The sequence below is a fragment of the Anolis carolinensis genome, unplaced genomic scaffold, assembly GCF_035594765.1.
Source record: "Anolis carolinensis isolate JA03-04 unplaced genomic scaffold, rAnoCar3.1.pri scaffold_38, whole genome shotgun sequence".
Taxonomy (NCBI): Eukaryota; Metazoa; Chordata; class Lepidosauria; order Squamata; family Dactyloidae; genus Anolis; species Anolis carolinensis.
In genome coordinates this window covers 103,022-127,667 of record NW_026943847.1, presented here as the reverse complement: position 1 = coordinate 127,667, position 24,646 = coordinate 103,022, and the positions used below count along the sequence as shown (strand labels likewise).

Below are 24,646 nucleotides of genomic sequence, written 5' to 3'. Positions count from 1 at the left end.
GAAAAAAGAACGACCCAAACAATTACCGCCCGGTCAGCCTCACATCGATACCAGGCAAGATTCTGGAAAAGATCATCAAGGAAGTGGTCTGCGAACACTTAGAAACAAATGCGGTCATTGCTAATAGTCAACACGGATTTACCAAAAACAAGTCATGCCAGACTAATCTGATCTCTTTTTTCGATAGAGTTACGAGTTGGGTCGATACAGGGAATGCTGTGGATGTAGCCTACCTGGATTTCAGTAAGGCCTTCGACAAAGTCCCCCACGACCTTCTGGCAAACAAACTAGTAAAATGTGGGCTAGACAAAACTACGGTTAGGTGGATCTGCAATTGGCTAAGCGAACGAACCCAAAGGGTGCTCACTAATGCGTCATCTTCATCATGGAAAGAAGTGACAAGTGGAGTGCCGCAGGGCTCCGTCCTGGGCCCGGTTCTGTTCAACTGTGATGAACCATGGGCCTTGTAGTCCTGCTCAGGACATTGTAATCCCTGATGAAGATGAAAACTTGGGTTTTTTACCTTCCCAGTCTGAACTGGATTCCTCTCAGCCAGATCCTTCCCAGGCAGATCTGGAAACCTTGCACCTGCAAGAAAGTTGTGCCCCAGAAGTATGTCAAACAACCCCAGAGCCTACTTCTCCCGTGTTCTTGCGCCGGGAGTTTTGTAAACAACAGAGAAGTTTGGATTCAGCTTCGCGCAGGAGTGCGAGGATAGCAGCTAAGAATGTTGCCAATTAACATTGGTTCTCGTGAGAATCTTTAAGGAGTTTAACATCTGGTCTCAGAGTTTAGCTTTCGTTTCTGATTCCCAGAGAACCGCTTTGGTGAGAAAGTTGGACTCTATATAGGTGTTTTGCCCGCGTAGCAACTTCGCGGAGTCAATTCGTCAGCCTGCGGAGCGAGTTGTGTCTGGACAGCGCGCTCCGATTCAAGCCTCGCTTCAGCTCAAGCCTTGCCTTGCTATCCAGCCTTCGCCTTGCTTCCCAGCCTTTGTTTACCTACGGACTTTGCCTTGTTTCCCAGGACTAATCCTTGCCTTGTTTCACGGATTTTACCAAGTTATTCCACGGACCTTGTTCTTGTTCTTAGTTACCTTGTTCCACGTTCAAGCCTTGTTTCAAGTATCAAGTTATTTCCTAGCCACGCTCAAGTTTTATGGACTAAGGACCTTGTCATCTCCCCTCACTTTGCTTGGCAAAGTGAGTGTTTCGGTTATTGGATTACAACCTTGGACCTTAATATTTCTTATTGGACATTGCTTTTTTGGACTAATTCTGACCTTTCCTGAAGGGTCTAATTCTGGACTATTTTCTATACTTGTTTTTATTAACTTTATATATTCCTTCAATAAAGATATTAGTTAGATTCTGGCCTCTGTGTATGGTTATTGGTGCCTCTGCCGCCTGGGTCGTGACAGTTTGACTCCGCCACCCATAAGCACCAACTAACCGAGGCCAGGATGTCTACCGGAGCCGCGCCGGCTGGACAGCCGCTCAGCTACACCATCAGCAAGGACGAAGTGGACCGCATCCGTGACAGACTCAACGCGCAGGATGGAGAAATAAAAGGGTTGAGGGAGCGCGGAGTTCGCCTCCCGGCCATGGCGTTGCCTACCAAGTTTTCTGGAGAAGCTGCTAAGGTTCATGTTTTCCGCCGCCAATGTCAAGCTTATCTAGAGGCCCGTGATGCCGAGTTTCCCCAAGAAGACATCAAGGTGGCGTGGGTCTACAGTCTTCTAGATGGACCAGCGGCTAGCTGGGCGACGGCCCTGTTTGATCAAGCCTCCCCCCACCTAAATTCAGCACAACGCTTCTTGGATCACCTTAAGGAGACCTGGGGAATCGAGGACAATTTGGAGGCAGCCGGTCACAAACTCCGGCGCCTCCTTCAAGGAGACAGACCCATGTCTCAGTACATAGCCGAGTTCCGCGTGCTGGCCCACAACACCGGCTGGAACGATGTAGCCCTCAGAGGACAATTTCGGGAGGGTCTCAACATTGAAATGCTGGAAGAAATCTCCAAGGTGGATCCTCCCCAGACCCTCGAGGCACTCATTGATCAATGTTTACGGGCTGAAGTCATGATTGCCAACAGGAAACAATGGGTTCGAGGCCAGGGCGGTAGAGCCGGGGCAAAACCCCCCGCTCCCGCCAGTGTTCAGCCACGTCCGGTGTGGAGACCCCCGCCGCCAACCCCATACCCCAGAGGAGGCGAGGAGGTGCCGATGCAGTTGGGCAATGTGCGTCCCAGACTAGATGCCGCCGAGAAGGCCCGTCGTCAACGCTTGAACCTCTGCTGGTACTGCGGGAACGGGGGCCACTTCGCCAGAGAGTGCCCAGCCAAAGGGAAGCCTGCCGCCCGTCTTGCGGCGGCGTCCTCCACGGAGTCGAAGGCGTCTGAGCCGACTGGCACACAGCCGGCGGGGGAAGCCAACGACCGGGTGTAGAGAGGCTCGCCAACCCGGTCAAAAAATCCATCCAAGAGCCGCCAACCGGGGTCCTGTTCCTTCTCGTGGTCACATTATGGTCAGCAAAAAGGGGACCCGTCATGATCCACGCCATGATAGACTCTGGAGCTACCAACAATTTCATCGATAGAGAGTATGCCGACTCTCTGGGATTACAATATCATGATTTCAAGAATGCCCGTGTGGTGCAAGCCATAGACGGCCGTCCCCTCAAGACGGGCCCCGTAAGCCAGTGGTCGGAACCCACCAGGATGTGGATAAGGGAACATATGGAAGAGATTTCCTTCTTTGTTACCGAGGTTCCCCATTTCCCTGTGATTTTGGGAATTCCATGGCTGACACTCCACGACCCTAACATCTCCTGGTCCAACAGAGAACTGCAGTTTGCTTCACCGTACTGCCAAAACCATTGCCTCGTAGCCAAGGTATGCCATGCCACAGACTCCGAGCCCATCATCACCTTGCCAAAGAAGTACTCCGAGTATTGGGATGTATTCAATGAGAAAGAAGCCGAAAAATTACCCCCACATAGACCTTATGACTGTGCCATTGACTTGGTGGAGGGGGCCCCGATCCCGCGAGGGCATCTCTACTCCCTGACTGAACCAGAGCAAGAAGCTCTCAGGGAATTCTTAGAGACAAACCTTCGCAAGGGGTTCATCAGACCCTCTCAATCCCCAGCCGCCTCCCCAGTGATGTTTGTGAAGAAGAAGTCAGGGGAATTACGCTTGGTGGTGGACTACAGAGCATTGAACAATATCACCAAGCGGAACAGCTATCCCCTGCCCTTAATCTCGGATCTACTGGACCGACTTCGAGGAGCCAAGGTCTACACCAAGCTGGATCTTCGGGGGGCTTATAATCTAGTTCGCATCAGAGAAGGGGACGAGTGGAAGACCGCCTTCCAGACTAAATTCGGATTATTCGAGTCCCGAGTTATGAATTTCGGTTTATGCGGAGCTCCCGCAACGTTCCAGCATTTTGTCAACGATATTTTTCAGGACTATCTAGACAGATTCTTGATAATCTACCTGGACGATTTTTTGGTGTTTTCCAGATCACAATCAGAACATGAGAACCACGTCAAAATGGTGTTGCAACGATTGCGGGATCATGGACTTTATGCCAAGCTAGAAAAATGCGCTTTTGATCTACAAGAGGTAGATTTCCTTGGCTACCGCATCTCGCCTCTAGGGCTTTCCATGGATCCAGCCAAAGTTTCAGCAGTATTGGAATGGCGGGCGCCAACTAACAAGAAAGAGGTGCAGCGTTTCTTGGGGTTCGCGAACTACTACCGCAAGTTCATTCCAGATTTTGCCCGCTGGTCCGACCCCATCACTAGCTGCATCCGTGGAAAGCAGCCTTTCCGCTGGACTGATCAAGCAGAGAAAGGGTTCCAGCAACTGAAGAAACTATTCACCTCCCAGCCAATTCTACAGCACCCAAATCCTGGAACCCCTTTTGTGGTGCAAGCGGACGCCTCTGATGTGGCAATTGGGGCTGTACTCTTACAACCGGTGGGAGATCACCTCCATCCCTGTGCCTTTTATTCTCGTCAACTAACCACACCAGAGAGGAATTACACCATTTGGGAAAAAGAACTACTGGCCATAAAGGCAGCCTTTGAAACTTGGAGACATTGGCTAGAAGGGGCCAAATTCCCCATTGAAGTCCACACTGATCATCGTAATCTAGAACATCTAAGAACTGCCCGCAAACTAAATCAGAGGCAGCAACGTTGGGCTTTATTCTTTGAACGTTTCAACTTCCAGATCCATTATGTGACCCCAGCTCAAACCAAGCAAGCAGACGCCCTGTCACGTAAACCGGAATACGCTGCAGGACGCAAGGAGACCTTTGAATCCCAACTGCTACAACCTGAGAACTTTGCCACGCTCACAGTGGGGAACACCAAATCCAGTCCCATTGGTTCAACTTCCCCTACTCCAGGACCCATCTGTGCTCAAGAAATCAGGGCTAGTCAGCAAGCAGATGCCTGGGCGCAGGACCAACTTCGCCAAGGTCTGCATTTTCCCTTTTCGCTTAAAGATGGGCTGCTCTGCTATAGAAATCATGTTTATATCCCACCCGGACCGGGCAGGGAAAAAGCGCTTCGTCTGTGTCATGACTGCAAACCAGCAGGACACTTCGGACTATTTAAAACCATGCATTTGATCCTAAGAGATTTTTGGTGGCCCAAGATCCGCAAGGATGTGGAAAAATATGTCAACACCTGCCCAGTATGCCAGCGCTCCAAGATACGAAGGGAGAAGCCCTCAGGGCTTTTACACCCCCTTCCTACCCCATCTCGCCCATGGGAAATAATTTCCGCGGATTTCATCACTGACCTACCACCTTCCTGTGGATTCACCACGATCTTAGTGGTGGTGGACCTATTCACCAAGTTAGCCCATTTCATTCCCTGCGAAGGCCTCCCCACGGCCAAAGAAACTGCGGATCTATTTCTTCAGCATGTTTTCAGACTACATGGATTGCCCAAGAGTTTAGTCACAGACCGTGGATCTCAATTCACCTCTCGTTTTTGGAAGGCACTACAAAAACTACTGGGCATAGACTCTCGCTTATCTTCAGCTCATCATCCCCAAACAGATGGGCAAACGGAGCGCACTAATGCCACTTTGGAGCAGTATCTTCGCTGTTATGTAAACTACCAACAGGACAATTGGGCTTCTCTGTTACCACTGTCTGAGTTTGCCTACAATAATGGAGTTCAAGCTTCTACAAAAGAAACGCCGTTCTTTGCAAACTACGGTTTCCATCCACGTTTCTTTCCCCCTGTCATTGAAACTTCAGAAGTTCCCGCAGCAGAGGATTGGCTGCAGGAACTCACAGCGGTGCAACAACTTTTGCTCCAGCAACTGGACCAAGCCAAGGAGGACTATAAACGCCACGCTGACAAACACCGCCAACCGGGCCCCGAAATCAAGGTAGGAGATCGGGTTTTTCTGTCCACTCGCTTTCTGCCCTCCCACCGCCCATGCCGGAAGTTAGATGCCCGCTTCATTGGCCCCTATCCAGTGGTGGCGCAATTAAACCCCGTGACTTTCAAACTCCAACTTCCGCGTTCAATGCGCATTCACCCAGTGTTTCACCGTTCCCTGCTCCTTCCGGCGGATGGTGTGCGACCTGATACAGACCAACCGGCCCCCCCTCCTGTTTTGATGAATGGGGAGGAGGAGTTCGAGGTTGAGGACATTTTGGATTCTCGCTTTCATCGCCGCCGCCTACAATATCTCATTGACTGGGTGGGTTTTGGGCCTGAGGAACGCTCTTGGGAAGACGCCTCCACAGTCCATGCTCCTGATCTAACCCGTCGCTTCCATCTGACCTATCCCACCAAACCGCGACCTCGCGCCTCGGGGAGAGGACCCCAGTTTGGGAGGGGCCCTGAGGAGGGGGATAGTGTGATGAACCATGGGCCTTGTAGTCCTGCTCAGGACATTGTAATCCCTGATGAAGATGAAAACTTGGGTTTTTTACCTTCCCAGTCTGAACTGGATTCCTCTCAGCCAGATCCTTCCCAGGCAGATCTGGAAACCTTGCACCTGCAAGAAAGTTGTGCCCCAGAAGTATGTCAAACAACCCCAGAGCCTACTTCTCCCGTGTTCTTGCGCCGGGAGTTTTGTAAACAACAGAGAAGTTTGGATTCAGCTTCGCGCAGGAGTGCGAGGATAGCAGCTAAGAATGTTGCCAATTAACATTGGTTCTCGTGAGAATCTTTAAGGAGTTTAACATCTGGTCTCAGAGTTTAGCTTTCGTTTCTGATTCCCAGAGAACCGCTTTGGTGAGAAAGTTGGACTCTATATAGGTGTTTTGCCCGCGTAGCAACTTCGCGGAGTCAATTCGTCAGCCTGCGGAGCGAGTTGTGTCTGGACAGCGCGCTCCGATTCAAGCCTCGCTTCAGCTCAAGCCTTGCCTTGCTATCCAGCCTTCGCCTTGCTTCCCAGCCTTTGTTTACCTACGGACTTTGCCTTGTTTCCCAGGACTAATCCTTGCCTTGTTTCACGGATTTTACCAAGTTATTCCACGGACCTTGTTCTTGTTCTTAGTTACCTTGTTCCACGTTCAAGCCTTGTTTCAAGTATCAAGTTATTTCCTAGCCACGCTCAAGTTTTATGGACTAAGGACCTTGTCATCTCCCCTCACTTTGCTTGGCAAAGTGAGTGTTTCGGTTATTGGATTACAACCTTGGACCTTAATATTTCTTATTGGACATTGCTTTTTTGGACTAATTCTGACCTTTCCTGAAGGGTCTAATTCTGGACTATTTTCTATACTTGTTTTTATTAACTTTATATATTCCTTCAATAAAGATATTAGTTAGATTCTGGCCTCTGTGTATGGTTATTGGTGCCTCTGCCGCCTGGGTCGTGACATCAACATCTTTATTAACGACTTAGACGAAGGGTTAGAAGGCACGATCATCAAGTTTGCAGATGACACAAAACTGGGAGGGATAGCTAACACTCCAGAAGACAGGAGCAGAATTCAAAACGATCTTGACAGACTAGAGAGATGGGCCGAAACTAACAAAATGAAGTTCAACAGGGACAAATGCAAGATACTTCATTTCGGCAGAAAAAATGGAAATCAAAGATACAGAATGGGGGACGCCTGGCTTGACAGCAGTGTGTGCGAAAAAGACCTTGGAGTCCTCGTGGACAACAAGTTAAACATGAGCCAACAATCTGATGCAGCAGCTTAAAAAGCCAACGGGATTCTGGCCTGCATCAATAGGGGAATATCGTCTAGATCCAGGGAAGTCCTGCTCCCCCTTATTCTATTCTGCCTTGGTCAGACCACACCTGGAATACTGTGTCCAGTTCTGGGCACCACAGTTGAAGGGAGATGTTGACAAGCTGGAAAGCGTCCAGAGGAGGGCGACTAAAATGATTAAGGGTCTGGAGAACAAGCCCTATGAGGAGCGGCTTAAAGAGCTGGGCATGTTTAGCCTGCAGAAGAGAAGGCTGAGAGGAGACATGATAGCTATGTACAAATACGTGAAGGGAAGTCATAGGGAGGAGGGAGCAAGCTTGTTTTCTGCTGCCCTGCAGACTAGGACGCGGAACAATGGCTTCAAACTACAGGAAAGGAGATTCCACCTGAACATCAGGAAGAACTTCCTCACTGTGAGGGCTGTTCGACAGTGGAACTCTCTCCCCCGGGCTGTGGTGGAGGCTCCTTCCTTGGAGGCTTTTAAGCAGAGGCTGGATGGCCATCTGTCGGGGGTGCTTTGAATGTGATTTCCTGCTTCTTGGCAGGGGGTTGGACTGGATGGCCCATGAGGTCTCTTCCAACTCTACTATTCTATGATTCTATGATTCTATGAAGGAAGGGGAAGAGAAAAGAAGGCAAAGGAAGGGAAGGGAAGGAAGGAAGGGGAAGAGAAAAGAAGGCAAAGAGAAATATGGGAAGAGAAGAGAAAAAGGAAGGAAGGGCAAGAGAAAAGAAGGCAAAGGAAGAGAAGGGAAGGAAGGAAGGGGAAGAGAAAATAAGGCAAAGGAAAAGATGGGAAGAGAAGAGAAAAAGGAAGGAAGGGCAAGAGAAAAGAAGACAAAGGAAGGGAAGGGAAGGAAGGAAGGGGAAGAGAAAAGAAGACAAAGGAAGGGAAGGAAGGAAGGGGAAGAGAAAATAAGGCAAAGGAAAAGATGGGAAGAGAAGAGAAAAAGGAAGGAAGGACAAGAGAAAAGAAGACAAGGGAAGAGAAGGGAAGGAAGGAAGGGGAAGAGAAAATAAGGCAAAGGAAAATATGGGAAGAGAAGAGAAAAAGGAAGGAAGGGCAAGAGAAAAGAAGGCAAAGGAAGAGAAGGGAAGGAAGGAAGGGGAAGAGAAAATAAGGCAAAGGAAAATATGGGAAGAGAAGAGAAAAAGGAAGGAAGGGCAAGAGAAAAGAAGACAAAGGAAGAGAAGGGAAGGAAGGAAGAGGAAGAGAAAATAAGGCAAAGGAAAATATGGGAAGAGAAGAGAAAAAGGAAGGAAGGGCAAGAGAAAAGAAGACAAAGGAAGGGAAGGGAAGGAAGGAAGGGGAAGAGAAAATAAGGCAAAGGAAAATATGGGAAGAGAAGAGAAAAAGGAAGGAAGGGCAAGAGAAAAGAAGACAAAGGAAGGGAAGGAAGGAAGGGGAAGAGAAAATAAGGCAAAGGAAAAGATGGGAAGAGAAGAGAAAAAGGAAGGAAGGACAAGAGAAAAGAAGACAAAGGAAGGGAAGGGAAGGAAGGAAGGGGAAGAGAAAAGAAGACAAAGGAAGGGAAGGAAGGAAGGGGAAGAGAAAATAAGGCAAAGGAAAAGATGGGAAGAGAAGAGAAAAAGGAAGGAAGGACAAGAGAAAAGAAGACAAAGGAAGGGAAGGAAGGAAGGGGAAGAGAAAATAAGGCAAAGGAAAAGATGGGAAGAGAAGAGAAAAAGGAAGGAAGGACAAGACAAAAGAAGACAAAGGAAGAGAAGGGAAGGAAGGAAGGGGAAGAGAAAATGAGGCAAATGAAAATATGGGAAGAGAAGAGAAAAAGGAAGGAAGGACAAGACAAAAGAAGACAAAGGAAGAGAAGGGAAGGAAGGAAGGGGAAGAGAAAATGAGGCAAATGAAAATATGGGAAGAGAAGAGAAAAAGGAAGGAAGGACAAGACAAAAGAAGACAAAGGAAGAGAAGGGAAAGAAGGAAGGGGAAGAGAAAAGACAAAAGGAAGGGAAGGGAAGGAAGGAAGGGCAAGAGAAAATAAGGCAAAGGAAAATATGGGAAGAGAAGAGAAAAAGGAAGGGAGGACAAGAGAAAAGAAGGCAGAGGAAGGGAAGGGAAGGAAGGAAGGGGAAGAGAAAATAAGGCAAAGGAAAATATGGGAAGAGAAGAGAAAAAGGAAGGAAGGGCAAGAGAAAAGAAGGGAAGGGAAGGGAAGGGAAGGAAGGAAGGAAGGGCAAGGGAAAGAGGGCAAAGGGATGGAAGGGAAGAGAAAAGGGGAAGTAAAGAATGGCAAGAGAAAATAATAATGATGATGACGATGATGATGAATCTTTATTTATATCCTGCTTTTCTCCCTCACTGGACCCAAAGCGGCTTACAACATATTAAACTCACATAAACAACAATCAGAGTACATCAATAATATAACCATAATAGGATAAACAGATTAATAAAAACAATTACAGTATGCATTCAAGTTCTTGAGGCATCAAATGAGACATATATTGTACTCTACTCCAGTCCATAACATATGATGGGCAAAGGAAAGGAAGGGAAGAGAAAGAAAAAGCAAGGAAAGAAGGCAAGAGAAAAGAAGGCAAAGGAAGGGAAGGGAAGAGAAAGAAAAAGGAAGGAAGACAAGAGAAAAGGCAAAGGGAAGGAAGGGAAGAGAAAAGGAAGGAAGGGCAAGAGAAAAGTAGACAAAGGAAGGGAAGGAAGGGAAGAGAAAAGGAAGGGCAAGAGAAAAGAAGGAAAAGGAAATGAAGTGAAGGGAAGAAAAAAGGAAAGAAGGGCAAGAGAAAAGGCAAAGGGAAGGAAGGGAAGAGAAAAGGAAGGAAGGGCAAGAGAAAAGTAGACAAAGGAAGGGAAGGAAGGGAAGAGAAAAGGAAGGGCAAGAGAAAAGAAGGAAAAGGAAATGAAGTGAAGGGAAGAAAAAAGGAAAGAAGGGCAAGGGAAAAGGCAAAGGGGAGAAAAGGGAGGGAAGAGAAAAAGGATGGAAGAGGAAGAGAAAAGGCAGCAAAGGGCAGGATGGGAAGGGAAGAGAAAAAGGAAGGAATGAAGGGCAAGAGAAAAGAAGGCAAAGGAAGGGACAAGAAGACAAGGATAGAAGGAAAGAAGGAAGAAAAGGGAAGGAAGGGCAAGAGAAAAGAAAGCAAAGGAAGGGAAGCTTAGAAGGCAGACCGTATTTTAGTTCTTGCGAACCACTGGTAGTCCGTGGACCACTGGTTGAGAGCCACTGTCTGAAAGGGAAGGGGCTAACTCTGGATCCCTCCCATAACGGCCATTTACAATATTCAAGCTGACCAGTCCTGACTAAAGAGGAAAACAGAGGATGTTTCTGTAGGGAAACAACGTTCAAAACTGGACATTTAAACCAAGGTGGAAATGGAGCTGGAAACTAAGACCAGAAGAACAAGTGATGGAATCACTTATGGTTTATTTCTTTTCAGACGAGGTGACAAGACTTAACTTAATATTTAACTCTCTGAATGTCAGGATGCAAAAAGATCAGCATTCTCCAAGCTGTTCTTTTCACACCTGACTACAACAAATCGGATAAATTTGGCTGGGAAGGCTGGTTTATGACAGGGTCTGGTCTTCAAACGTGGGAAAGGACAAAAGGAAAGGGAGGTGTGAATGGAGAAGAAGAGACGTGAAGGGTCCCCGGGTGTTTTGGCCTACAACTCCCAGAAATCCCAGCCAGTTTACCAGCTGTTAGGCTTTATGGAAGTTGAAGGCCAAAACATCTAGGGACCCACAGGTTGAGAACCACTGCTCTGAAGGATTGTCACACAGAGCTTTCTTTCTGCTGCTCCAGAGAACAGACCTCCAACTTACAGGTTCAAATGACAAGAACGGGGACTTCACCAAATCTGATGCAGAACTTCTCAAAGGGTCCTGTTTGAAATCAGACATTTACCCACAATGGCTGTTTTTTAGCCAGTATGTATTCTCTGGTGCCGGTCAAGGGATGAACTCTGAGTAAAACATTTTCCACATTCATGGCATTTATATGGCTTCTCTCCTGTGTGGCTTCTTTTGTGTTTCACCAAGTCTGAACTGGCAGTAAAACATTTCCCACACTCCTGGCATTGGTATGGCTTCTCTCCTGTGTGGAGTCTTTTGTGTTTCACCAAGTCTGAACTGGCAGTAAAACATTTCCCACACTCCTGGCATTTGTATGGCTTCTCTCCTGTGTGGAGTCTTTTGTGGCTCGCCAAGTTTGAGCTGAAAGCAAAACATTTCCCACACTCTTGGCACTGGTATGGCTTCTCTCCTGTGTGGAGTCTTTTGTGCCTCACCAAGGCTGAACTGAAAGCAAAACATTTCCCACACTCCTGGCATTTGTATGGCTTCTCCCTGGTGTGGACTCTTTTGTGCCTCACCAAGGCTGAACTGAAAGCAAAACATTTCCCACACTCCTGGCATTTGTATGGCTTCTCTCCTGTGTGGAGTCTTTTGTGGCTCGCCAAGTTTGAGCTGAAAGCAAAACATTTCCCACACTCTTGGCACTGGTATGGCTTCTCTCCTGTGTGGAGTCTTTTGTGCCTCACCAAGGCTGAACTGAAAGCAAAACATTTCCCACACTCCTGGCATTTGTATGGCTTCTCCCTGGTGTGGACTCTTTTGTGCCTCACCAAGGCTGAACTGAAAGCAAAACATTTCCCACACTCCTGGCATTTGTATGGCTTCTCCCTGGTGTGGACTCTTTTGTGGCTCAACAAGGCTGAACTTTCAGCAAAACATTTCCCACACTCCTGACATTGGTGTGGCTTCTCTCCTGTGTGGAGTCTTTTGAGCCTCACCAAGGCTGAACTGGAAGCAAAACACTTCCCACACTCTTGGCATCTGTATTGTTCCTGACCTGTGTGAAATTTCTTGTGTTTCACCACACATTTTGCAGATACTTTCCCTTTAAGATGGCTTTTCCCAACATCGAGTGTCTTGTGAAGCACAAGTGCCATATTTTGGGTAAAACACTGCCCACATACATTGCATTTGTCGGGCCTTTCTCTGGCAGAACTTCCATCTTCTCTGTGGGCTTGCTGGTCTCGACGAAAGGCCCAGTTGTGTCCCAAATGCTTCCTGTACTTGGTGCATACATGGCTCTTCTCCCCGTTATCTACTGTGAAGAAGAACATAAACAATCGTTCCTCAGTGTGAGTGATAAGGAAGTGGGATAAGAAGTGGATTGAAATGATCCTCAAAACAACACAGACATGGAGGAAAAGAAGATATACACGTTGTCCTTTCCCCTCCCCTTGTTCAGTGAAGATGGACCCTGGTTGTCTGCCTGGAGCCTCTAAGAGAGAGATGAGTAGCATACGCTCCTGAGGCTCCCTGTTGCTCAGCCCAGCCCGGTTTTTTATTCCGCCTCCTTCTCTCTGGGGAATGGATGCCTTTTCCCTTCACATCCAAATGCTTGCCTTTTTCTCTAGCTTTAGACTTTACCAACTACCACCCATTTCACCATCCTTCCCTCCTTTTTCTTTCTCTCCCCCAATCCCAGTTCTCTCTTCCCATGCTCCCTTAAGGTTGGATTTTTCCGCTCCAACGTAGAAGATCCCATACCTAATTTCAGAGTAGAGCAGAGTATCGATGATCCAACATAAACTGGCTGGCAGAACATTGGATAAGTGAAAATGTTGGATAACAAGGAGGGATTAAGGAAAAGCCTATCAAAGGTCAAATTGCATTATGATTTTACAAATTAAGCACCAAAGATCATGTTCTACAACAAATTGACAGGAAAAGCAGTTCAATACATGGTAACATTATGGAGAAATCACTGTATTTACAAATTTAGCACCAAAACATAGCAATGTATTGAAAGCAGTGACTACAAAAATATTTACTACTAAAAAATTGACTATAAATATAGAATTGCATAAAACAACACTGTTGGAAGTTAAATCCATAAAAGGTTCAGTCTTGTCAAGATTTTTTAAAATCTGTGACCCTTGCCTGCTTTTCCAGCGATTGCCATTTCTCCGCTGCCAAGTCTCGCCATCTTTGCGAGATCAACTTATTCCATTTCTTCTATCCTTGCCGAGAATAGCTTCCTGCAATAGTTCCTTTTGAGCTCTTCCAAAACGCCCTGATCCATCGGTTGGCATATGACGGTTACATTCGGTGGCAGAAACATCGCCTTCATGTCCCCCTCTTGAAGCTCCTCTGCATCAGGGTGCGTCGGGGCATTGTCTAGCAACAAAACCGCTTTCCTGGGCAGGTAAATTTCCTTCAAAAATTCCTCCGTGGAAGGAACAAATTCCTTAGGGCTGGGCTGTAGCACAACTGGTAAATCAACAGCAGTAATAAGATCCACCAACCGAAAGGTGGCCAGTTTGAAGCCCGGTCGGGGGTGAGCGCTCGACCTCCAACCCAGCTCACTGTTTACCTAAGCAGTTCGAAAACAGTTTACAAGCTGTAAATAGAGAAATGAGGTAACGCAAATTGTGGGGGAGGTATTTTAAAACACCATAAAGAACAAGACCAGAAATGCGGTGACCAAGAGGAAGGTGGAAGGAGGAAGTTCTGATGGCTCTTTGTCACAGAGAATGAAGCAACAGCACCCGTGTCCGAATCTGAGCAGAACATCAGCCTCCAAGGCACCAAAAACCTGGACTTCAAGACTACGCACCTCCTTCTGTTTGTCTTATTCTGTTCTGTCCTGTCTCCAAACAGCATTGAATGGTTGCCGTGTATGTGTATTGTGATCCGCCCTGAGTCCCCTTGGGGAGATAGGATGGAATATAGTTATAATAATAATAATAGTCTTTTGAACATTTCACTGGTCATCAACAAACCTTTTTGATTGTAGTATTTAACAGGAAGAGCATTTTTTGAAACTGTTTTAAAGGCTCTTGGATTTTTGGGCTTCCCAATCATTGCGAGGTCCATTTTGTGGTTTGCTGTAGCACTGCTGCATGCTAACATTGTCAGCCTTTCTTTGCTGTGCTTTTAGCCAGGGGCTGCTGCTTCAGTTCTGGCTGCAAGACTCCTGCTCGGTAAAATTTTGCAATTGAGGCTGGTCTCGTCACAATCAAACATCTGATCACCCGTTAGGCTTTCAGTTTCAACAAAGTCTTGAATTTTTTTCCCCTTGAATTTCTTTCTTGAATGCCTCTATTTCTTGAAAATTTGATGACAGCTTCTCACCACAAACACTTAACTGATGGATTCCATAACGTTTCTTCCACCTGTCGAGCCAATGCTTGCTGTAAAATCTGATTCCCCTTCATTAAATTCTTTTTGAAAACGCAATACCTTTTGCTGTAAAATAGGCCCTGAAATACACACACCTTTGTCTCTCAGCTGCGTAAACCAAACATACAAAGCTTCAATAACTTTTTCATAGTCACATTTTTCATTGTTTTCCTCTCTTTCAGCACACCATCGGTAACTTTGGAGAACACCATTTTTCTATCTGCAATCGATTCCATTTCCATTCTCCTACTGCTACCCGTTCGACACCATAGTTGTTGGCTACCTTCTGCCTTGTCTCTCCTTTGTCCAGGTTTCTGCTCCATGGATCCAACGACCTTCTTTCTCTTTGTCGCCATACTCACGCAGAAGAAAGCACATGCACAGATCAGTGGCCCTCCTGGCAGGTGTCTGGTGCACAGAGAGACCCACTGTATGTTGCTGCCGAGAGAAACAGCCGTGGATCCCGGTGGGAGACAGACTGCGCCGGATGATACATGTCACGCTTACTTCAAACGACCAGCATGAACACAGACCAAAGGTAGCTGTTATCAAAACCAATCTTTATTGAAGAACACACGACTTTGGAAAAGTCGAGAATGACATAATGTTTACACACAATCATTTTTATCACCTTTGCTACAACGTCACACCACACGTAAATATCATCACCAAACCCCACCCCACATATCACATTACTACCACTACAACACCAACTATTCATTAAAGCTGTTTTGATTCTCACTCCAAAAGTTCCCATGCTCCGGTGCCAGGTGTCTGCATGAGCTATCGAGGAGTGCTTGTTGTTATGGCTCCAATTCCAGAGCTTGCAGACTCAGCTCTGGGAATTGGCCCCATGACAATACAGATACACTTCTCCCATCAACTGCCAAATGGGACTCTTACACTTTATGGAAGTTGGCTGTAAATATGAGTTCCAAAGGGATAGATTTGCCTGACAAAGCTGTGAACGTGCAAAACCGTGACAGTAAAGAAAAGGTGGAGAACAATGATGAAGGCAGAAAAGGGAACAAAAAAGGGATGTCTGTAGGACTTGGCCAGATAGAGTGGCATCCACGTAACATCCCACGTGAGAGAGAAGAGACGGCCTCCACACCATCCCAGTTTGGGAGGAAGGACAAGACTGGACCAGAGGAAAGAGCTGCTGATCCATCTGTTGTGATTCAACCCCACGCTGCTCAAGTCTGCAGTCCCCAATGAGAAACAGGGAGCTAGTTTCAGAACAGGCTGGGGGAATCCCTCCCCCTTGTCTCCTGATTGACAGTTGGGATGTATCTATTTGTTCTTTCTCTGTTTCTTTCTCTCTTTCTCTCATTCTGATTAGTTTTGTAGAATAGTGCAAGATTTCTGACTTTTATATCTCCGTGTGTGCTGTGTGCATTGAGACCTCTCTCTGCTTGTGTCTCAGGAGAGATGTAGGGCTTGGAATTTTTCCCTCCCTTTTAAATCCGAGAAGAGATGGAAACAGAGAGTAGCTCAGACCCAGTCATTGACTATTAAGAAATGTAGTTAGTGTTTTTTGTAAACACTGGGCTGTATGGCCATGTTTTCTGGGCTGTATGGCTATGTTTCAGAAGTATTCTCTCCTGATGTTTGCCTGCATCTATGGCAGGCATCCTCAGAGGTTGTCAGGTATATGGGAAAAACAGATCTATAAACCTCACTAGCCTAGTTTCCAATATACCTCCCACCTCTCAGGATACCTGCCATAAATACGGGCGAAACGTTAGGAGAGAGGGGGAACCAGGAAGACAGTTCCATCTTGTCTACTGTGCCATCAGTTGGAGGCCCAACTGATGCTCTGGGGCCCTCCCCCTAGTAACATGCTATGCTAATAATATAATATTTATTACATATATATAGTGTATATAATGTACAATATAAAATACAGTAATATATAATATATTTGAGAGAGGGAGAATATGCTTTGACTCCAGTTATGGTAATCTTCCCACTTGAGTCTGAATTGGCACTAATGTTATATTATTATTGTTGTTGTTGTTGTTGCTCTTATGTCACATATTTCTGACATAAGCCCTGCCTTGCAGACCCTCAGTGACTGTGATGATTTAGGATAATACTGCCTTTTGAAACAGAAATCCCCATCAGTGAGGGAGCCTTACCAAGAGAGTCCACAATCCCATTCATCTCCTCCATGACCTGCTTGTGCAAGGCTTTCTGGTCCGGATTCAGGAGAACCCACTCCTCCAGGGAGAAATCCACAGCCACGTCCTCAAAGGCGATTGGGCCCTGGCGGAAGAAGAAAAGATTCCCGTCTCACATGGGAGCGATCAAGAAAAAGAATAACAAGAAATTCTTTAAAGTAGATTTACATTCCTGTTGGTTGTTTGAAAGGGAAAGGGCCAAGGCCTACATGCCACAGTTGTAAGCTTTCTAGAGATGACGGGTTGGTCAGTCAGAACCATTTCTCAATTGATACGTAGAATCAGAAATGGAATCTGAGCATGTTCCAGCCTTTATTGTGGTGCCCAGAACTGGACACAGTGTTGTTCCAGGTGAGGTCTCCCCAAAGCAGAAAGAAGGACACAATATTCCTTAGGATGGAGCCCAAAATCCCATAGTCCTTTCAGCTGCTGCATCACATTGTTGGCTCATGTTCCACTTGTAGTCCTCTAACACTCCAAGATCCCATCATATGAATGCCTGTCAAGCCAGGTGTCGCCCACCCTGTACCTGTGCATGGCATTTCTCTCCTGCCTAAGTGTACTACTCTACATATATTCTTGTTGACATTAAGTGGGTTAGTTTTGGCCCAGCTCTCCACCATGTTAAGGCCAGAATTTTGAATTCTGATCCTATCTTCTAGACTGTCAGCTATCCCTGCTAATTTGGTGTCATCTGAAAACCTGATACGCATGTTGAGCAGTACTGGGCCCAGGACAGAACCCTGCGACACTCCACCCTTTGTCGCTCAAACCATTACAAATCCTCCGAACAGGAGTATTATCCAGCCCACTTTTTACTAGTTGTTTGTGAAACCATGGGAGGCCTTTCCAGAGGTCTCACTGAAAGCAAGATGTGCTACATCCACTGCATTTCCTTCCTCTACCAAGCTTGTAGCTCTACTGAAAAGTACATTAGTCTGGCATGACTTGTTTTGGAGAAACTCATCTTGTCCTTCAGTGATTACAGCACTTTTCCCAAGTGATTCCAGATGGCCTTCTTCATGATCTGCTCCAACATTTTTCCTGTTATTTAGGTCAAGATAACGGGTGACTTCAATGCAAGGGTAGGATCTAGTTGAATAAATGTGTTGAGAGAAGAGGGCCTGGAGGAAGATCCCTTCAACTCTCTCCTGACACCAGAAGCTCGACACTCTAAGGACCAAGCGTGAAATGAAGCCGGAAAGTGCCTGACCAAAATGGCCACGCAGCTCAACCTGTCTCGGCTAAATGGACTTACTCAGTTTCCTGACTCTGGAGAATATACATTGGTCTCACCAAGGGGCTCTAGTGTCATAGACTATCTTCTGACTTCATCCTCCATAGCTAGTGACATTGATTCATTTGCTATAGACAATTCCTTGCTTAGTGATCATCTATCTCCCACTTCTCCTGGTTTTGGAGAGAAGCAGCACTTCCCCACCTGGACAAGCCTACCCACAATACACCAGGCTGAAGCGGAACGTTAAGACAAAAGGGGTGTGCCTGGATATCTTGAACTCTTAGGAAGTGTTGTCCATAGAAACTATGATCATTGAAATCCCAGATTTCGAGGAGGCATCACCGGGTTTGAATCCCTTATAAAACCTATCTTTTAAAAACTATACGATTGGCAAAGAATGCCAAGGCAACCCAGGGTCAGATCCAAAAATTGGTTCGATAAAGAGTGCATAATAGCAAACAAACAGATCCGCTCCCTCTATAACTATTATCGATCCACATCAAACGATCTCCTCCTTATAAACATTCGGGAGTCTAAACAGCTGCTCCAACTGCTTATGGGACAAGTCAAGATAACTGGATGGTCATTGTTAGGGGACCTCTTTTTGGTCCATTCTTGGAGACAGAGACAACTTTTGCCTCCTCCAGCCTGCTGGGACTTCTCCTGTTCCCAAAAATGAACAAAGAGGATTGACAGTGGTTCTGGGATTACTGCTGTTAGTTCAATACCCTTGGCTGTAGTTCACCTGGCCCTGGAGACTGGGATTCCTGGACCACTTCTTTACCCATTTTGGGTTGCATTTCCCCAGTTGCTCCATCTTGCTCAGGTAGAATACCCATTTCCTTTTGGGAGATCATGTTCTAACTCTTGCCTATCCCCGGTTAGCATTCCACCACCTTCTCCAGGCACAGACCCTACTCTTGGCACATTTTTTCATCTGACCTCATTTTCTGAGTTAGACTTTTTCCCTACTTATGCTGATTACTTGTTTACATTCCTTGGTGATCCCCCCCCCTTTCCATTTCCATGCCCTTTTCAATCATAGCTCCGTTGAAATTTCTTTGAACATCGATTCTGGTTTCTTTAGTTCTCTCTTCATTTTTTCCCTCCTTGTTGGCACGGTTTGCAATTGTACCTTCTGTATTTCACTTCTAAGGAAACGCATTCCATCTTGTCTGTTTCAACAGATATTTGGCCATTAATCCTGGAACCAAAGGCACCCCAGCAGGCCCAGTCCTCCTCTCCCAGGAATCCTTCTGCTTACCTGACTCAGTCCCACTCCATCGCAAAGGGGGAGAAACGGCTGAGGATTTGGCAACAGCATCATTCCAGACCCTGGAGAGAAAGCAAGGGGTGGAAAGCTGGTCACAGAAACAGGCCTCAGAGGTGACAATTGCAGTCCTATAAAGAAACCGATGAGTTAGGGTTTAGGACTTTATCTCGCAAGCAGTGCTGTGAGGATGTTCGAATGAAACTAGTATTGGGCTTGGTGGTTCAACTGACTAAAGTGATTCTTTGTCGTCTGTTTGTCTTCCAGCTCAGTTTCAGGGCTCGGCTCAGCTTAGGGTCCCACCTGGGAAGACACTGAAGGCTGCGTTTTCAGTCCTATTGCAAGAAAGAAAACTGCAAATCAAACTGAAGTTACACCTCTAGCAACTGAATGTGTACATATAACAATAACAATAATAATGATAATAATAATAATAATTTTATTTCTTACTCGCCTCTCCTTGCAGTTCGAGGGAGGTTACAACATAATTTTAAAAACACAAACATTGTCAAAATTCAACAAAGATATATATATAACTATAAAAGATCTACATTAAAACTGCCTTTCTATAAAATACATATTAAGTCCATAAAACATCACACAAAGGACATGAGTTTAAGATATATACCCATCTCAAGGCCAAATGATACTTCACCTTCTGAAGCTCAAACCGTGGGTGTACAATCATCCCCCCAAAGCGGGATTTCCACTGGCACAAACCCCCAAAACTCCCAGAAGAGTTCCTTCTCACCCTGCAAGGCGGCAGCCCCGTCTCCTTCCCGCTTCAGCTCCTTCTGCCTGAGACTCTGGGTGGTGTCTGGTGGAGATTCCTCTGGTGCAGGGACTTCCATGGAGTTATTATTATGGGCCTGGAAGAGCACAGAGCATTCCAGAAGGAGTTTGGGAAAAGTTCAGAAATATCACAGACCTCTAGACCTTTTTGGAAAGAATAACTCTGAGATGGCAACCTAGTTTGGAACCAATGCCCCCCTCCCCCTCCCATCATTGTCTATGTTCTATCTTGAGCAGAGCATCAACCAAGCTGAGGGTAGAGATGGAGGGGCAGAGCAGGTGGGGAGAGAGGTCGAGGGAGCAGGGCCTTGCTTATCCCCCACATCGGTCCCATCTTGGAAGAAAGGCAGGGTGTACGTTTAACCTGTCCATCAGTCCCCAGGTTAGTGAAACCCAGAGGGAATGCTCACACCTGTCCTTCCTGCTCCTTGTCCTCGGCCCGACTCAGGAGGAAGCCTTCCGCCAGGGCCACCGCCTGGGAACAGGTCTCTGCCCCACACTCTCGGACCCAGCTCCCCATCTCTGGGGGCAGGATGCTCAGGAACTGCTCCAGGGTCACCAGGTCCAGCACCTCGGCCTTGTTGTGCTGCTCTGGCTTCAGCCACTGGCGGCACAGATCGTGGAGACGACTGCAAACCCCTCTGGGTCCTTCACCCTCTTGGTAGGAGGACTGCCTGAAGCGCTGGCGCTGTGTGTCCGATCTGTCAAGGTCCACACTCAGGGACTCATGTCTGGTTCTTTCCCAGGATTCCCCACTGCCCCCAGGTCCTGCTTCAGGCCCACGTGAGTTGGGTCTCTCCATGTTGGAACCACTCTGGTGAAGAACCCAACCGTATCCAAGATGCTTTTCCTCCTATTCTTTCTTTCAAGGGAAAGAAATCCCTCCACAGGCTCTACTCCGAAATTCTCAGCCAAAAATCACATTTCCTCTGTGAAAGAAAGGCAGAAAGGTTGTGGGACCAGGCTTTTGAGCAATAGTAGCAGCAGAAATGACAACTATATGATCCAAGGTATAATGACAGACCGCGTTTGGACTTGAAATGTATATTTATAAAGGTTTGAATGTAATTTAATTTAAATGGAATTTTGAAATGTGATTGTAGTTGTTTGATATATGTGTTTCATATTGTAAGCAGAACCAACTGCTACAGACAAAAAACAAGCCAGCTGGGAAGCTGCATCAATTTCCTCTGAAAGATTTTACAATTGATGAAGAAATTAAAAAACCTATGATTCAGTGGGTGAAAAGTCTAGGCTGAGCAATAAGTCCACGAGAATGGGAAGAGCTCTGGTAAAAATGACTAAAATTTACAAGGAGTCACACAATTAAATAAAATTTCAACAAAATGATACATAGATGGTACATAACTCCAGAAAAACTCTCAAATACACACACACACATGATATGTTGGGACTTGCCCAAATTCTAACGAATTCTGAATAAAAATCCACAGAGACATGGAAACTATTCTAGAGTACAAAATCCCATTAAAACCATAACTTTTTCTACTGGGAAACATCAAGAAAGACTCTTTCTTTATATGACAACAGAAGCAAGAACTGAATACGCAAAACTATGGAAACAACAAGACATGCCAACACCAGAAAACTGGATGACAAAAGGTTTTGAAATGGCCAAATAGGACAAACTAACTTTAGCTGTACAACAAACAAATACACAGAAACTTCCAAGAAGAATGGAAGCCATTCATTGAATTCACAAAGCAAAGGAAGATGGCCACAGCAGGATCTGTTGACTAAAATATTATTAATAGTATACAGTTACATTTTGTACTATTTCTGAACTCTTTATTCAAGAGACTTTGAATAATTGACCTATCAGCACTCTTTGATTAGAACACAAAAGGTTGCGAGCCTTGTTAATTAGGTATTTTAGAGCGACAACATATATATTAATACATATTTGTGTAGTGTTTAAATAAAAGAAGATAACAATGCAACATAGTGAATTCTTACCCACACAATCCTAATTTACTAACTAATGGAATTGATATTTTAGATCTATATGGCAGTCGTTATGATATGAAATACATGCAAAGAACTGGAAAAGAAGGCGCGAAGGAGAGTGGATAGCGTGGGAAGGCAAAGTCCTGAGGACAAGAGTGCATTCGTTTCTGTCACAGAGGACATTTGGATCTTCCAAAACTTTAGACACTGTCTATAATACTAGGGCTTGGGTTAAAGAGATCGATGTAAAAGCTATAACAAAGACAAGGCTCCTCTTCCCCCCTCCACCCCCTTCCTTTTCCTCATGATACAGAAGACATTGATATAGTTCTTTTAAAAAATATAGACACCCCTTGTTATACAGCAGACGCATAATATTCAATATTCAAAACAATTCTACAATACATTTTTGCATCCACTGTTATTTTCACCCATATATATATATATATATATTATGCCTTACCACCGTGTGTCCCCTGTCCCCCCCAAGCAATTTCTTTGATACCTCATCTGTCCCAAATTTCGTTTCCTCTTGTGGAGGTCATTCTCCATCCCTCCATCTCAGGCCAGGAAGGAAGGAGTGAGAGATGGAGGCGGGACACACAAATAAAGTTGTTGCTGAGGTGTTCCTGCGAGTATCTTTGTAGATCTTAGGAAACTATTTCTTGATTTAAGGCATTGACATGCTGGCTGATATCCAAACAGGGGATGGGCCAGAGATGTCACTGCCTTGGTCCTTTCATTACAGGCTGCTACTTCCCCACAGATGTCAGATGGTGCCATAATAATCATAATAATCATAATAAATACCATTTCATTTCTAGACTGCCCTCTCTCCCCAGAGGGACTCAACAGTATCATTTCTCCAGTGGTGTGGGGCGCAGACATCCTGTGACGGTGCGGCATGTCTCATGAAGAGCCACGTCCACTGTTTGAACGTGGTGAGATGTCTTCCCCACTGGGCCTGTGAATTCAGCAGCAGAGGAGCCAAGCGCCTGTCTTTCCAGGGCCTGGTTGGGATCCCCAGGTTGTGCCAGTCAGCTTTTGTACCATGTGATTTCTACCACCCACTTTTGGCTTGAGAGTCAAGCAGGGCTTCTTGTTGATTGCTGTCTTGTATATTGTTCCTGTTTTGTATGGGATCTTTCTGTGAGCCACGCCGAGTCCCCTCTGGGGGAGATGGTGGCAGGATACAAATCTTGTTGTTGTTGTTGTTGTTGTTGTTGTCCCTTTGTCTGCATGTCCCTCTGTTGTGAATGTCCATGCCAGCTGATCCCTGGGGGCCCCTCCCTTTCCGAGCGCCCTTCCTTCCTTCCTTCCTTCCTTCTCTTGGTCTGTTGACCTCCCTTCCCCAGTCCCTTGCTCTCTCTCTCTCTCTCTCTCTCTCTCTCTCTCTCCGCAGTCTTGAGGTGGAGGTGAAGGGGAGGCCTGCGGGGCCTGAGGGGAGGCCTTCTGGGAGTTGGAGTCCAAAACCCCGCCCCGGAGGGAGGCCCGGAGCTTGCCCAGGCCTGGCTGAGAGAGAGAGAGAGAGAGAGAGAGAGAGAGAGAGCGGTGGTGGCCTGTGTTCCCAGGGAGAGAACGAGAGAGGAAGGCCCGCCTGGGAGTGGGCCAGGCCCGGGCCCTCCTCGGCCTCCCCTCCCTCCCTCCCTCCCTCCCTCCCTCCCTCCCTTGGGCCTTGGCTCCTCTTGGGCCCTCGGGAGGAGGCCTGGCAACGAGACTCACCAGGACTGACGAGGCGGAGGACGAGGCCGCAGGCTCGGGCTCGGAGAGAAGGAAGGAAGGAAGGAAGGAAGGAAGGAGGCAGGCCCCGCCCCTCCCCGCCCCTCCCCCCTCGCTCCCGGCTCAGGCCTCGGCCTTCCCAACGGTCACTCAGCCCGTCACATGACCCGCGGGCGGGAAGGCCAGGGCGAGGCTGCCCGGAGACTGGTGACGCGGAGAGACCAGGCCGATCCCCATTGGCCCATTTCTGGAAGGACCCTTCACGGCCCAAGGGCGAGGGGAGGGTCGGGGGCGTTCCTGCCCGGAGACCGATGACGCGCGAGAGGAAGGCGGGTTCCCATTGGCGGACCGTGAAGCGAAGGGGGGAAGGCGGGGGGGGGGGGGGAGAAGCGCCTAGTTCCCTCAGGCGAAGCCCCGCCTTCCACCCTTTCCTGTGAGCGCCCTTCGAGGAAGAGGGAGGAGGAGGAGGAGGAGGAGGAGGAGGAGGAGGCCTTTCGGGAGAGAGAGAGAGAGAGAGAGGAGCAGGTCAGGGGCAGCTGGGGGAGGGTTCGGGGTCCCTGCTGACGGGCCTCCCTTCCCCGTCCGGCCTTGGCCTGTCTGTCTGTCCCGGGGAGGCTGCGGCCTGCTCGGCCCTCCAGGCCCTCTGCGCATGCGCCTTCCAAAACGGGGCAGCCAGGTTGCTGACACCCCCCCCCCCCCCTCCACTGACTGACAGCCTGTCACTGGGCACAAGTCAAAGGGCTGGTGATGGCCTTTCAAGCCCTGGATGGTTCAGGTCCAGACTGTTTGGCTGATCCCATCTCATGGGCTACGCTTTTGGGATGTTGTGTTTTAGAGGCACTGATGTATTAATTCCTTGGGATTGGAATGCATTTGATTGTATATTGTTGGGATTGGTCCCCATAGAAACCACCCCAAGTTCCCTCGCAGAGATGGCGCGGGATACAAAAATAAAGTTGTTGTTGTTATTATTATTATTTGAAACATAACAAGATGAGTCCACAGCAGACACTCTGCTGGCTGTCTTGGATCACACCTCGGACACTTCCCCAATGTCTAGGACTGTGTGATGTATCGGCGAGTAATGCGTGCCTCTCCCAAT

General features: G+C 47.1%; 3 protein-coding genes across 4 annotated transcripts in view; 1 reads left to right on the top strand and 2 right to left on the bottom strand.

The window, feature by feature from the left end:
- Positions 1-24,646, top strand: part of LOC107983865 (zinc finger protein ZFP2) — a 114,829-nt gene that overhangs the window by 33,095 nt on the left and 57,088 nt on the right. The window lies entirely within an intron of this gene.
- Positions 11,096-24,646, bottom strand: part of LOC134294949 (zinc finger protein 208-like) — an 81,277-nt gene continuing 67,726 nt past the window's right edge. The window contains exon 4 of the mRNA XM_062966888.1: positions 11,096-11,946. Coding sequence (XP_062822958.1) covers positions 11,102-11,946 — 845 coding nt within the window. The 3' untranslated portion in view covers positions 11,096-11,101. The remainder of the gene's footprint in view (positions 11,947-24,646) is intronic.
- LOC134294948 (zinc finger protein 24-like) lies at positions 19,485-23,478 on the bottom strand. The gene is made up of 2 exons (XM_062966887.1): positions 22,636-23,478; positions 19,485-20,786 (listed from the first exon to the last, which is right to left on the bottom strand). The coding sequence occupies exon 2, from the start codon at positions 20,657-20,659 to the stop codon at positions 20,264-20,266; it is 396 nt and encodes a 131-aa protein (XP_062822957.1). The 5' UTR covers positions 20,660-20,786; positions 22,636-23,478; the 3' UTR covers positions 19,485-20,263.

Coding starts and splice junctions, on each gene's coding strand:
- LOC134294948 (XM_062966887.1), bottom strand. CDS start 20,659: ATGGAGAGACCCAACTCACGTGGGCCTGAAGCAGGACCTGGGGGCAGT.